This window comes from Myotis yumanensis, unplaced genomic scaffold (assembly GCF_028538775.1).
Source record: "Myotis yumanensis isolate MYYU_CA2020_CCGP unplaced genomic scaffold, mMyoYum1.0.hap1 SCAF_10, whole genome shotgun sequence".
NCBI lineage: Eukaryota > Metazoa > Chordata > Mammalia > Chiroptera > Vespertilionidae > Myotis > Myotis yumanensis.
In genome coordinates this window covers 30,210,547-30,223,798 of record NW_027223761.1, presented here as the reverse complement: position 1 = coordinate 30,223,798, position 13,252 = coordinate 30,210,547, and the positions used below count along the sequence as shown (strand labels likewise).

The 13,252-nt window shown below is 45.7% G+C and overlaps 1 protein-coding gene across 1 annotated transcript in view; it reads right to left on the bottom strand.

Moving 5' to 3' along the window:
* Nucleotides 1-13,252, bottom strand: part of SERGEF (secretion regulating guanine nucleotide exchange factor) — a 191,574-nt gene that overhangs the window by 138,974 nt on the left and 39,348 nt on the right. The window contains 1 exon segment of the mRNA XM_070428210.1: nucleotides 4,701-4,867. Coding sequence (XP_070284311.1) covers nucleotides 4,701-4,867 — 167 coding nt within the window.

Below are 13,252 nucleotides of genomic sequence, written 5' to 3'. Positions count from 1 at the left end.
TATCTGCTTCCCCATCCACCACCGCTGTGTAGCCAGCACGGTGAGCAGGAGGTCAGAGCACACAGAGCCGGAGGGGGTGGCGGGCGGGGAGGCCAGGAAGATAGTGTCACCAAGGCCTGCCTGCCCCTGGCAATAAGGGCAGAGCCACAGAGATGAGAGTCAAAACCACACTGCTAGTCCTGGTAGGACCAGGCGGGAGCATCCTACTAAGTCCCAATGACCTAAACTGGAACAGGAGGCCCTGGGGACAAGGAACAAGGGCAGAGAACAGAATCAGGGTAAAGAGGCAGAGCAAAGCTCAAGTGGCACTGAAGCCTATAACTTCTCGGTTGGTTGACATGCCCAAATGTTAACACTGATTAACATGCCAGTTAACACTGGTTAACACAGTGGAGCCAGCAGCTAGGGGTTAAGTGATGTTGGCTGTGACACTGAGGGACTCGAGAGGCAAGAGCATTACAAATTTAAGCAGTGATCATTTATATGAAATAAGAGTCACAGATGGAAGGGACTCTTAGATCTGTAAGAAACATGAGGAATCACATGGTCTAACATTCCCACCTACATGGGGGAGCTAGGGGTACAGGATGAAAGAGCCCTTGCCCAAAGTCATTAAGTCAGGACAAAACCAGACCTAGAACTCAGGTCTTCTGACTCTGATTTAGACCTTGTCCCTCAGAGGCTGGCTGTTCACCTTCAGTAAAGCAGGTCTCCTGATGGGTCCACTAGCACACCAGGTGCCCAGCTCTACCTGCTTCAGAACCTAGAGCCCTGCCCGTGCCCACTAAGTGAGCACAAACACTTCTGTCCAACTTAAAATGCAGGCTTCCACCGACAGACGGGACTTAGAGCCAATATTTCACAGGGAATGTGCAGGTAGCAGGCCCACGTAGGGCTTGGAAAGCAAAAGGCTGTGTGGTGCGTGCTTGCTGTCAAGAAGCAAACCTGTCCACACACATACTCTGCCCTAACACATGCGGGGGGGGGGGGGGGGGGGGGGGGGTAACCCCAATCACTGAGCTACCCCTGGAATTTTCCAAGCATGGCTAGAGAGGCCCAGGACCTGAGGCAAAGCTGACAGCGCATGAAACACACAGTCATCACCACTGGAAGAGCATTAAAGGAAGGCCCACCAGGACTAAAATCTCAAAGTCTTTCTCAGGCCAGAAATGAGACATAACCCAGAAGGAAAAAAATGAGACTCTCAGGGAATCAGAAACCCTGAAGCCCAGACTTCCAGAGCTTTCACCCAAGGGAGGATACACGTGTAAAAGGGCATATGCAACTTCACTTCATCTATACAGAAAATATGTGAGCTCTGAGTACTTCAAGTCTGAGTCCCCGCTCCACTGTTTAGCTACAGTGTGATCCCAGGCCAGTGACTCCCCAGTCTGAGCCTTTGTCTCCTTACTCGTAAAGCGGTGATTATAAGCTGTGTCAGGTTTACTGTGATATATAAAGCATTAGTACACGGCCTGGCCCATAACAACCACCGGCATGGATAACATTGTGTTTATTTGCTTTCTTCTGCTCACAGGAAGGGATGTTTATAGCACAGTGCAGCTCTATCTTCCTGTGCTTTCCCCTCCTGCCAGGCTGTCCCTCTGGACCTGTCTGGACAGACATCCTGCCTGAGGCCCCAGCCCAGACAGCTTTTGCCTCCCTCAGCTTATCCTTTGGACATAAAGAAGGCAACTGGTCAGCTATGGGCCACAATCAGGTCCTTGAAGATCTGGAATCATCAACTTAGTTCAAGGCTATTCCTGTCTCCCCAGGTGTCCCTGAACCTCCCCAGCCAAGCCTCTGCCAGGGTAACACTTTGCCTTTTCCAAGGTGAACGGGGCTTGGAACGGTGTTTGGGCTTGACATTTCCTCCTAGCAGTTTATAGCTGCCCACACTGGCTTGGCTCTGGGCCTCAGGCAAAGAGGGATCTTGTAGGTCAGACCTGGACATCAACAGTGGAGATAATTCCAGGCCCAATTTACCAACAGAAAACAGCCTGGAGTACGAACCTGTAGTGAAGTCAGGGAGTATACACACCAGCCACCAAAGACTGCAGCAGAGATGGAGGGGAACACTAAACGGAGCTGCCACGGGCTCAAGCCGACTCCTCAGAGTGCCCTGCTAAGAAGCTAAATAAGTCACATCAATGTCAGGCTCTCACAGTGCTGCACATTGTGGCCACCACAAGGTGTTAAAGGCTTCAAAGGGGAAGAAGAGAAAAGGCCCAACAATAACTGAGTTCCTGCCACGTGCCAAGAACTTTGCAAGTAATCCTCATTAATGACCTTCTGTGGTAGGAGTTATCATCCTCATCTTGCCAATAAAACCAGAGACTCAAAAAGCTTCATGAAGCCCTAGCTGGTTTGGCTCAGTGGATGGAGCGTCAGCCTGTGGACTGAAGGGTCCCGGCTTCGATTCTAGTCAGGGCACATGCCCAGGTCACGGGCTGGATCCCCAGTAGGGGACATGCCAGAGGCAGCCGATCAATGATTCTCTCACCATTGATGTTTCTATCTCTCTCTCCCTCACCCTTCTTTGAAATCAATAAAAATATATATTTTTTAAAAAGCTTCATGAAGCCTCCGTGCCTTTGCTCTGCGACCTGACCACAAAGTCTTGGCAAAAGAGCCCAAAGCCTATATACCAAGCCTCAGGCCCTGAACAAGCTAAGCAGACAAAATCAGCTTGAATGCTGCATTCCCTCACTCACTACCAGTGGAAGCAACTTCTTCCAAATAGAAAGCAGAGAAATACAGCGGAAGTCATAAGGATACTCATGGCCTTTGCACCTGCAATTTCATCCCCAACTTTGTATCTTCAAGAAACAATTCGAGTATTCAGTGCAGAGTCCACCACAGTGCCACCTCCTCCTCCCCCCACCCAAAAAAAACAAGAATATGATCTTGCCCAGCTGGCCTGGCTCAGTGGTTGAGCTTCAACCCATGAACCAGGAGGTCATGGTTCAATTCCTGATCAGGGCACATGCCCGGGTTGTGGGCTCGATCCCCAATAGGGGGCGTGCAGGAAGCAGCCGATCAATGATTCTCTCTTATCAGTGATGTTTCTATCTCTATCTTCTCCCTTCCTCTCTCTGAAATTAATAAAGACATATTTAAAAAAAAAAAAAAAGGGTATGATCTCCATGTCCAACATTCAAAGAATGATTTGGAAAATCCAAGAATCTTCCAACCACATAAAAGCCATTTAAAATGATCTTAGAGACCAAGAAAAGCAAAGCATGGGATAAAATAAATAAGACAGCCCTAGCTGGTTTGGTTCAGTGGATAGAGCGTTGGCCTGCGAACTGAAGGGTCCTGGGTTCGATTCTGGTCAAGGGCACATGCCCAGGTTGCTGGCTTGATGTCTAGTAGGGGGTGTGCAGGAGGCAGCCAATCGGTGCTTCTCTCTCATCATTGATCTCTCTCTCTCTCTCTCTCTCTCTTCTCTCCCCCTCCATTCCTCTCTGAAATCAATAAAAATATTTTAAAATAAATAAATAAGACAATACAAAACATTATAAGTAATTTTGTAAAGGATGAACCTGTGTAGATGCAAAAAGAAATGTAGTTGTGTTAAGGTGGTAAGTTATGGCTGGTTTTATTAAGTATTCTTACCATGTCCAAATTGTCTCTGTGGTGTTGTTTAGTGCCTTTTCAATTAAAGATAAAGAGAGACAGAGAAAGACAGACAGACTCCACCACACAGCACTAAGGAAAGGCCCGGAGGACCAGGGCTGGGATGTGAAGCAGGAATGGAGAGCGTCCTACATACCCGGAAGGAGGAGGCCAGGCAGGCCCTGGGGGAAGGGAAGCCCTCTAGGTATGGAGAGGGTTGTAATTAGTCTGATGCTAATTACAGAAGTCTCACTAGCTTATTAATTTTTTGACAGACTCTGAATGAAGACTGAATTCCTTTATCAAGCCAGCTTGAGTTCAGAGGCACATTTCCTGTGTGGCCATCCTCATTCTTCTAAAAATCCAAGTCTTTTTTTTTTTTTTTTAAGGGCAGCAGTAAAGTAAAATTTAGTAACAGAAACACACACCCTGGAGAAATTAAGACTCCTGCCTCAAATGTAGAAATTCAAGACATTTCAGGGAACTACAGGGGCTTGAATGAGCAAATGAACTTCAATGCTTTCTACACTGGGAAATATAGAAAGAAGTGCAGAAATACTTAGCTCAGAATGAAAGGCCCCCTGGTCAGGTTCCACCCCATCTTCCTGATATTATCTCACATTCAGCCCACAGACACCCCATTGCTCCAGGGGTCCCTCAAACACTTACTTCACCTTCCTACCCCGTGACTGTTCAAGCCGGTGTGCCCACCTGAAAGTCCTCCTCTCCTAGCTGCTTGCTCACGTCTGACCATCCTCACGGCCGGGATTGGAGGCACGTCCTCCTCGAAGCCTGACCCAACCCCTGTACCCTGATGCCATTTCTCACTCTGGAAGTGGACCCAGAGTCCCTGGAACCTCTCCAAAGGAGTTACACACAGTCTGCCTTGCAGTGGCGTTAGCTGTACAACTGCCTTTTCTACCACATTAAACCACAAGCAACCTGAGGCAAGGACCCTTCCAGATTTCTGCGTGGAACCTGCCATAATGTCTGGAATATGCGCACACAGTAGGCCCTCAGTAAACGCTTCGCTGAAAGACAAGGAAAAGAGATGCACTGCATCTTTGCAGAGTCACTCCTACCTCAGTTGCTCCAGTTAAGCAGTGCAGAGACGAAGGCGTGCTCTCCCATGGTCTCGAGCAGGGGAGGGGCGAACCCTGCTTTTCTGGTCTCCAGCATTCCTCAGACTCCAACTTCCTCCCTAGTTGACCATAGTCTGCTCGGCCCCAGGTAAACACCTTGCCAGTTTCTAAAAACAAACATTATTTGCGTTAAAGCTACATTCCACAGCTCTCATGGGTAGGCACTGAATTAGAAGAGAAAGCGTGAACATTTGTTTGAGTACCAACTACTATGTACCAGGAGCTTTCCTATCTACCAGTAAAGAAAGCACGGGTATTCACTTTTCTTTTTAATATTTTTAATTAGTTTTTAGAAAGAGAGAAAGGAAGAGGGAGAGAGAGAGAAAAAAAAAAAATTCATCAGCAGCTTCTTGCACATCCCTCACCTGACTGGGAATCACACTAGCAACCCTTTGGTGCATGGGATGATGCCCAACCTATGAACCACATCAGCCAGGGAATGGGTGTTCACATTTTACAGGTGTGGGAAACTGAGGTTCGACGAGGTGAAATACTAGTAACTTGCTCAAGATCCAATCAGTGGTGAGCACCAGAGCTGGATTCCAACAGGCTGATTCTAAAACCCACCCTCCTGCATCTTAACAGACATGGACATGACTACAGAGGACACCCACCCTTGCTTCATGGCCTACCTACCCTCTCCTCTCCCCACAGCCTCCCTGCACATTGCCCAGATGTCTGTTCTCAGGCTCTCCTCTCTCTCTCACCTAATCCAGGGTCCCATCGGCCACCCTGAAGTTCCCAGGCTCCTGACTTGTCCTGTGTTACAATCTCTTAGGTCTTACTCTGAGCTCAATTAATGGCCAGTTTTGTGTGGTTTCCCCTCCATGTAACAGAAGAGGGCTTTTGGAGTCTAAGCTCTTACTCAAAGGAGCAATCCTAAGTCCCTAGGCAAGTGTCTATGTGTGCTAGAGAAGGGAGTAGAGAAGGAAAAAAAACACACAAAATCATTTAGAGCCAGAAAAGCATTCAGTTCCCCAGATGCACCACCTGGGAAGCTGGCCAGTGCTGAAGATGATTGAAGAAAATGAAGTTTGGAAAAAGAGAAATGGCCTCTCTTCTCCCAGATAAGAGAAAATTCACCAAATTCATTCAGTTGTACCAAGTGGCGCATTTGTTATTTCAACAGAAATGCAAAATCCGATGAGGCATAGATTATTAACAGATTCTCTGCAATAAATATGCATAGCCATGTGCGCTGTATAAATACTTTATACATGTTTATTTTAACAAAGAAAAACTTTGCTTACGAGACAAAACACCAAGTAATGCATATTAAATTCTAGACGAATCTACTACATTCTCTGTGTTTAGTATCAAAGCTTCATCCGGCCCCACACTCAACATATGGCTTATAGTGTCAGCTAAAAAACAACCACAGACTCGCGGGGGAAATGTCAGAATATCGCAGGGATGCAGGGCTCTGCAGGGATACGATTCTCAGGATCCGTCTGCTCTTAGACTCCGACAGATACCAAGAAGTGCACCAGAACCTAACTTCTGAGCTTCTTCAAAAAGGAAGCAAAGTCTGGGCAGCCCATGAAGTAGCACCTAGAGGCCTCACCTGTGCTGTTCCTTTTGCCATGGATGGCCTTTCCTTACATTACTCACCTGGTAAATAAGGGCTCAAACTTTACAGTCCAGTTCATGTACCACCCATTCGGTGAAACCTTTCCTACGCCTCAGTTCTCCACAGAAAGAGTGAAACCCACCCTCCCATGAGCCATCTTTATGATTGTACTCATCAACTACTATGCTCCCATTAAACAGCCGAGAAAATTGAGGTTCAGAGAAGTGAGCAGCCCAGGGTCACACAGGTGGACCACCTCTCCTTCTACAAGCCCATGGTACCTCTCTACATTGGTTATTCATACTGGTACGCATCACTGGGTAACCACTCAACACTCTTCCTTCGCTTCTGTATGATCCCACTGCTAGGAATATATCCCAAGAAACCAGAAACACCAATCAGAAAGGATATATGCATCCCTATGTTCATAGCAGCACAATTTATCATAGCTAAGATCTGGAAACAGCCTAAGTACCCATCAGCAGATGAGTGGATCAGAAAACTGTGGTACATCTACACAATGGAATACTATGCTGCCGTAAAAAAAGAAGGAATTCTTACCATTTGCAACAGCATGGATGGAACTGGAGAGCATTATGCTAAGTGAAATAAGCCAGTCAGTGAAAGAAAAATACCACATGATCTCACTCATTTATGGATAATAAAGACCATTATAAACTGATGAACAAAAATAGATACAGAGGCAGAGCAGCATTAAACAGACTGTCAAACTACAGAGGGAAGGCTGGGGAGGGTTGGGGGGATAAGAGATCAACCAAAGGACTTGTATGCATGCATATAAGCATAACCAATGGACACAAGACACAGGGGAGTAGGGGAGGCTGGGGGAAGGTCAAGGGGGGGAAAAAAAGGAGACAAATGTACTACTCTTTGTAATATTTTAAGCAATTTTTTTTTAAAAAGCCTATGTACCCCACACCCAGAAAGCATTCAAAACTGGCAAACCATCCCTCTACCTGAGCTGGCTGATATTTACAACCAGACTGCCTTAGCGGGGAGATTCCCAAGCAGCCAGAGGAGGAGACCATGATGTAAGTGACCCTAGCATCTCTCTGCTGGGAAAAACTGGCAGGTTGCTATCTGCAATTCTACAGAAGAACTGTGTTATCACACACCCCATAATGAATCCCTTCTTATCAAGTAAAACATCATAGAACCTTCTCTGCTATTGATTACTGATGTCCAAGACAGGCAAGACTGCCAGGAAATGGTACCGCCATTATGAAGTCTCCAATAGCAATTCAACCATTCTACTTACAGAGCACTTTTCACCTTCAGCATACTTTACAAAGATTAACTAATTAATCCTCCTGCCCCTGGGGAGGCCATAGACATTCTATTAGAGACAAGCCCAGAAGCCAGGCCAACGTGGTGCCCAGCCTTCAGTCTCCAGCCTGTTTGCGCAGACAGGCAGGCACACTCTCTGAAGCTATTTCCCCCAAAATATATTCTGCATCAGAAAGCTCACAGAGGACATAGGAGACACTTTTATTTTTTCTTTTAAACACACACTTATGGACCACCTCCTAGGTGCCGGCAGATTCATAGACACTCTCTCAATTAATCCTAGTAATTCTGTGACATAGGGATCATGAAGCTTCTTTTACAGATGAGGTGAAATGACCTGAGAGAGGAAATGACCTGGTCAAGTCGAAACAACCAGCAAGTGGCAGAAATGAGATCTAAACCTGTCCCTCGGACTCCGGGACCAATAGGATCTCTAATGATCGCACAGCTGCTGTCACGACCGGACAAGCCCTGGCTGAGAAACAGCGTTCTGACAGTGTTTGAGGGGAAACCCAGATTAAATGGATCTGTTCTGTGTACCATCCAGCTTCCCTCACTTCCCAGGAGGACATGCAGAACTCCGGACCATGAGTACTGAAATCCAGGCGTTAAACATAAGGATTATGATTTTAGGTCACCTGGAGTCAAAGAAAAGAATAAATCCACACACAGAAGATGTTCATTACTGCACTGCAGATAAATGTCTGCCTCGGCTGAAGCACACCGTCAAATCTAAGGAGGAGACTCAGATAAAAAAATGTAGCAAATGGAATCTTTTCCTTAGAGTAAAGAATTACATATTACTACCATACAATAGAGAAACATTAATGTCATTCAAAAAATGTAGGCATGTGTCTCCCGATAAATGATAAATGACAAACAGCTCAAAATAAAGTCAGCAAGCAAAACCTAATTCAAAGGTATATCCATGTGAGAATTAACAGAACTATGGAGCCAAGAAATGTACATGGCAAAGGATCCCAACTCCAAGTGGAAAACAGCAGGGGCCAAATGAGTAGTATTGACAATGAATGCCCGGGGAGCTTGAAGGAAGCATTTCAAGCTACAACGATCCTGGCAGGCCTGATGGAACAAGCGGCATTTAAGGTGAACTTCTGGATAGAAATAAAAGGGAAAACGAGAGAGAATCTCTAGGAAGATTAGCAATGACAGAAATTGAAAGACACAAGGTGGGGCAGGTGGAGAGTGAGAGTCGGGAAATATTTTTTCCCTATCAGTGAAATATTTTTAACATATCACCAATGTGTGTGTATTCATTTATTTAGTAAAGTATGCACTTTGCCCTAGCCAGTTTGGTTCAGTGGTAGAGCGTCAGCCCTTGGACTGAAGGGTCCTGGGTTTGATTTCAGTCAAGGGAATGTACCTGGATTGTAGGCTCAATCTCCAGCCCCAGTCAGGGGTGCATGTGGGAGGCAACCAATTGATGTGTTTTTCTAATATTGATGTTTCTCTCTCTCTCTGTCTCTCCTCCTCCCATCCACTCTCTCTAAAAATTAATGGAAAAAATATCCTCAGGTGAGGATTAACCAAAAAAAAGTATGCACTTGTACTGCATACATTTATAAATTATAAATGTACTCTTACTCAAAAATATACAGTGTAAAGCATAGTCAAATATAGAAAATTTGAGAGAATTAAATTTTTTAAAAAAACATACAAGAAGTCAATTTTCTCTTCCCACACCCTGGCAATTGCTCTTGCATGCTCACTTTAGGGACTACGGCTTGACACACAGACCATGGGGAGACTGCAGACTTTTGAGCAGGGATGGGGCCTGATGAAAGGAATGTTTGGGGATGGTACATCTGGCAAAGGACCAGAGGGCTCCAGTAATAATAATATTCATAACTAACACTCCCATAGCACCTTCTAAGTGCCAGGCACTATTCTAAGCATTCTCTATATAGTATCCAGTTTATCTCTCCCAACAACCCCGTGAGACAGACACGCTTACCTGCCCCATTTACTGACAGGGAACAGGGCACTTACCTTGTTCCCAGTGGTAGGAAGAGGGGAGGGGACAGGAGGGGAGGCAGGGAGGCAGGGAGGCATGGAGGAAAGAAGCCTATACACGCACACAATAACACAGTCTAAGATGCATCAGGGCTGAAAGGAGGGTTGGAATCAGGTGGTGGTGAAGAGTGAAAATTTGCGAGGCTTGGTACCCAGTTAGAGGAGATAAATAGCACTCTGAGACCAGGATTTCCAGCTTAGTGGGAAGGCGGTGGTACCACTAAAAGAAACAGAACAAGGGGCAGAGATGCTAGACCAAGGTTCCCGGCAATGAAATTCATAAAATGTTATTTCATTTCCAAATGACTGAATTCTTCTGGAACCTTTGGCAAAAATCTTATCAAACAGTCAACATAAATAAAGAAGTAAAGGAGGAGGAAGACAACTAGGTTCACAGCCCTGGGGGAGGGGAGGGGTGATGATCTAAGGTTAGAGCAGTGGTTCTCAACCTTCCTAATGCCACGACCCTTTAATACAGTTCCTCATGTTGTGGTGACCCCCAATTTCATTGTTACAAATTGAACATAATTAAAGCATAGTGATTAATCACAAAAACAATATGTAATTATATACGTGTTTTCCGATGGTCTTAGGTGACCCCTCTGAAAGGGTCGTTTGATCCCCAAAGGGGTCACGACCCACAGGTTGAGAACCGCTGGGTTAGAGGATACTTAGAAAGGTGGGTGGATGGTGACTATTCAAAGGGGTAGCTTCCTTTACTCTCCATCACAGGGCTGCCCGGAATGGTGGTAAAGGCAGGTGAAAAGCCACAGCTACAGGCACAGTGAGAAGCTAAGCTCTTCAGTGAAGAGGAATTTCTACCCTGCTCCAGGGAAAGGGGCCCTGAAGGTGACAAGAAGGTAGAGTCAGCATAGGGCATACAGTCAATAATAGTGTAATAACTATGTATGGTGCCAGGTGGGTACTTGAATTATCCGGAAATTATTCTGTAAACTATATAATTGTCTAGCCACTATGCCATACATCTGGCACTAATATAAAATAATATTGAATGTCAACTGTACTAAGAAAATAAAGTTTTTTAAAAAAAGAAACAAAAATCTCAGAGAACCACGTTCCTCACCTTGGTCGTACTGGTGTAAGTTTATAAATTAGAAGGACTGTTTGATTAATGTGTGTCTCCCGCACCACAGAGCCAGCTCTACAATAGCAGAGGCTCTGCTTTTGCTCATCCCTATACCCAAGAATAATGCCCAGCACAAAGTAGGTGCTCACTAAATACCTGTAGCCTGAATGAACAAATGACTCTACCTGCCTCTTGCTCGCCACTGTGGAAATGCATCACTCGCTGGCTCCTTCTTGAGCACACTATCCCACGTCAGCAAAATGGGACGAGTAACAGCGACCACATAGGGTTGTCGCAGGGACACTTTTGCATGAAGTGCATGACCCATAATAGTAAATGTTAGCCACTATTCTATTATTCCCCCAGAATGAACACCCCAGCCTTGTTACCAAGGATTTCTATAGTTCCACCTAGAGTTTCTACCAATTGGTCAAATCTTCTCAGCCAACTCCCATCTAACAATGTCTCAGGGTCAATTCAATGTCTCTACCGATAACTGAAGAACAAAGGAGCACTGAAGGCTCTGCCATGAAATTCTGGGTTTCTGTTAAGATTCAAGCACAGTCTCTGGCACAGCAGAGGCCTCTGAAGTACTGCATGACACACATGAATTACAGCTAGGAAAAAAGCAAAGAGGAGAGCAGTGGAGAAGAGAGGTGAAGCAAGGTGAGCCGGGAAAGGGAGGACGCGTCCATCGACGACTCAGGCCTAGGTCCTAATCCTGGCCTCTCTGCTAGGCTACATGACCTTGAACAGGTCCCTTCTCCGCCAGGGGCCTCGGCTGCCCCATCCGTAAAATAAGAAGGCTGGAACAGAAGACCCCTGAGACATCTTCCTGATCTAAACTTGAATAAATGATGTCTAAAACTCTTCAGGGTCAAAATGAGCAGTGTATAACATAATGTTATTGGCGCCTTTGGAAATTTTAGTCTGCCCATGTCCTAAAATAAAACATCTACTATAATATCAAAGACCACTCAGTTCACAATTTAAAGAAAAATTGGAACTGGACTACGTATCCTATTATTTTTTAGTAAAATTTCCCTAGTCCCCAAAGTCATATCATGAACAATATTACATAATAAAAAGTTTGGAATTTTTTTAAAAAACTAAAATTTCCAATCATGGGCTGCCCAATTAAAAAGGGGAGAAGAGGCAGCAGCCTGCAAAGAGAGAGTGAACAAAAAGGGGTAGGGGAGAAATGATTTATTGAGAGCTGACTGACTCTAACACTCTGCTTCTGGCACTGCCATTAAGTTGTATAATTTAATCAACCCTCATGATTGGTGTGAACAGGAAAAGAAACAGATCACAGAAGTCAAATGACTTGCTCAAGATCACAAAGCTAGTAAGTGGCAAGGCTGCAATAATAATGATAATACTAATACAACTGTTCCATTTTCACCAATGACTTCAGTAGCTGTCAAATCAGAGCACCAGTGACAAAAGTCAAGAAGGACTGCACCCTGAGGAGCTCCCAGGAGGCTCTAGGACTATCTATACCACACAGGGTTGGGGCTTCCCAGAAAAAAAATGGATGCTTTCTGCTCTCAAACCAGGAAGCCCCAGTCCTAGTGTGTTTAGCAACTCCCTTGCCTTCCACACAGTGCCTCCCTCCAAATACCTATGTTCTTCAATGCCGGGGGGCTCCCCCTTTGTCATGGGCACATGCACTTCCTCCTTCCCGGCCTTAGGATCATGCTGTGCCCCAGCTCGAGATGTTGGTCAGCCTGCAATGCTGGCAGGCTTGCTTGTTCCACCTACAGCACCTGACTCAGATGCCACTGCCTCCCTAACGCATCCCATCATCCCTCTGTCAGAATAAGCCAACCCTGCCAGTAGAAGCCACTGGCATGGTGCTTGCATCTCTGTTCCAACAACTATTCTATGCCACCAAATATAAGATTATTTGACATGTCTTATGTTGCCTTCTGTATTCATCAAGGTTCTCCAGAGAAAAAGAACCTTTGGGAAAGAGAGAGAGAGAGGTTTATGAGGAACTGACTCACGTGATTATGGGGGCTGGCAATTTGAAAATCTGCAGAGCCGATGTCCCCAGCCAAAGGCTCTCCATCAGGAAGAGCTGATGTTCCACTTGGAAAGCAAGTGAATTCTCCCTTACTCGGGGAAGGGTCCGCAGTCTGCCATATCCAGGCCTTCAGTTGATTGGGTCAGGCCCACCACACTAGGGAGGGCAATCTGCTTTACTCACTCCACCATGTAAATGTTAATCTCATCCAAAAACACCCTCACAGAAATACTCAGAATAATGTTTACCAAATATCTGGGCACCCTGTGGCCCAGTCAAGTTGACACATAAAACCAACCATCACATCCACTAAGGAGTGAAGAACAGTGAGCCTTTCTCTCTGTGTCCTCACAGCACCTAGTACAGGGCCTGACGCAGAGCAGGTGCTCAGTGTTTGCTGAAAGGAAAAGGAGCTATGGGCATCGCTCTTACCATGCCACCAAGGACAGCAGACACCATCCCAT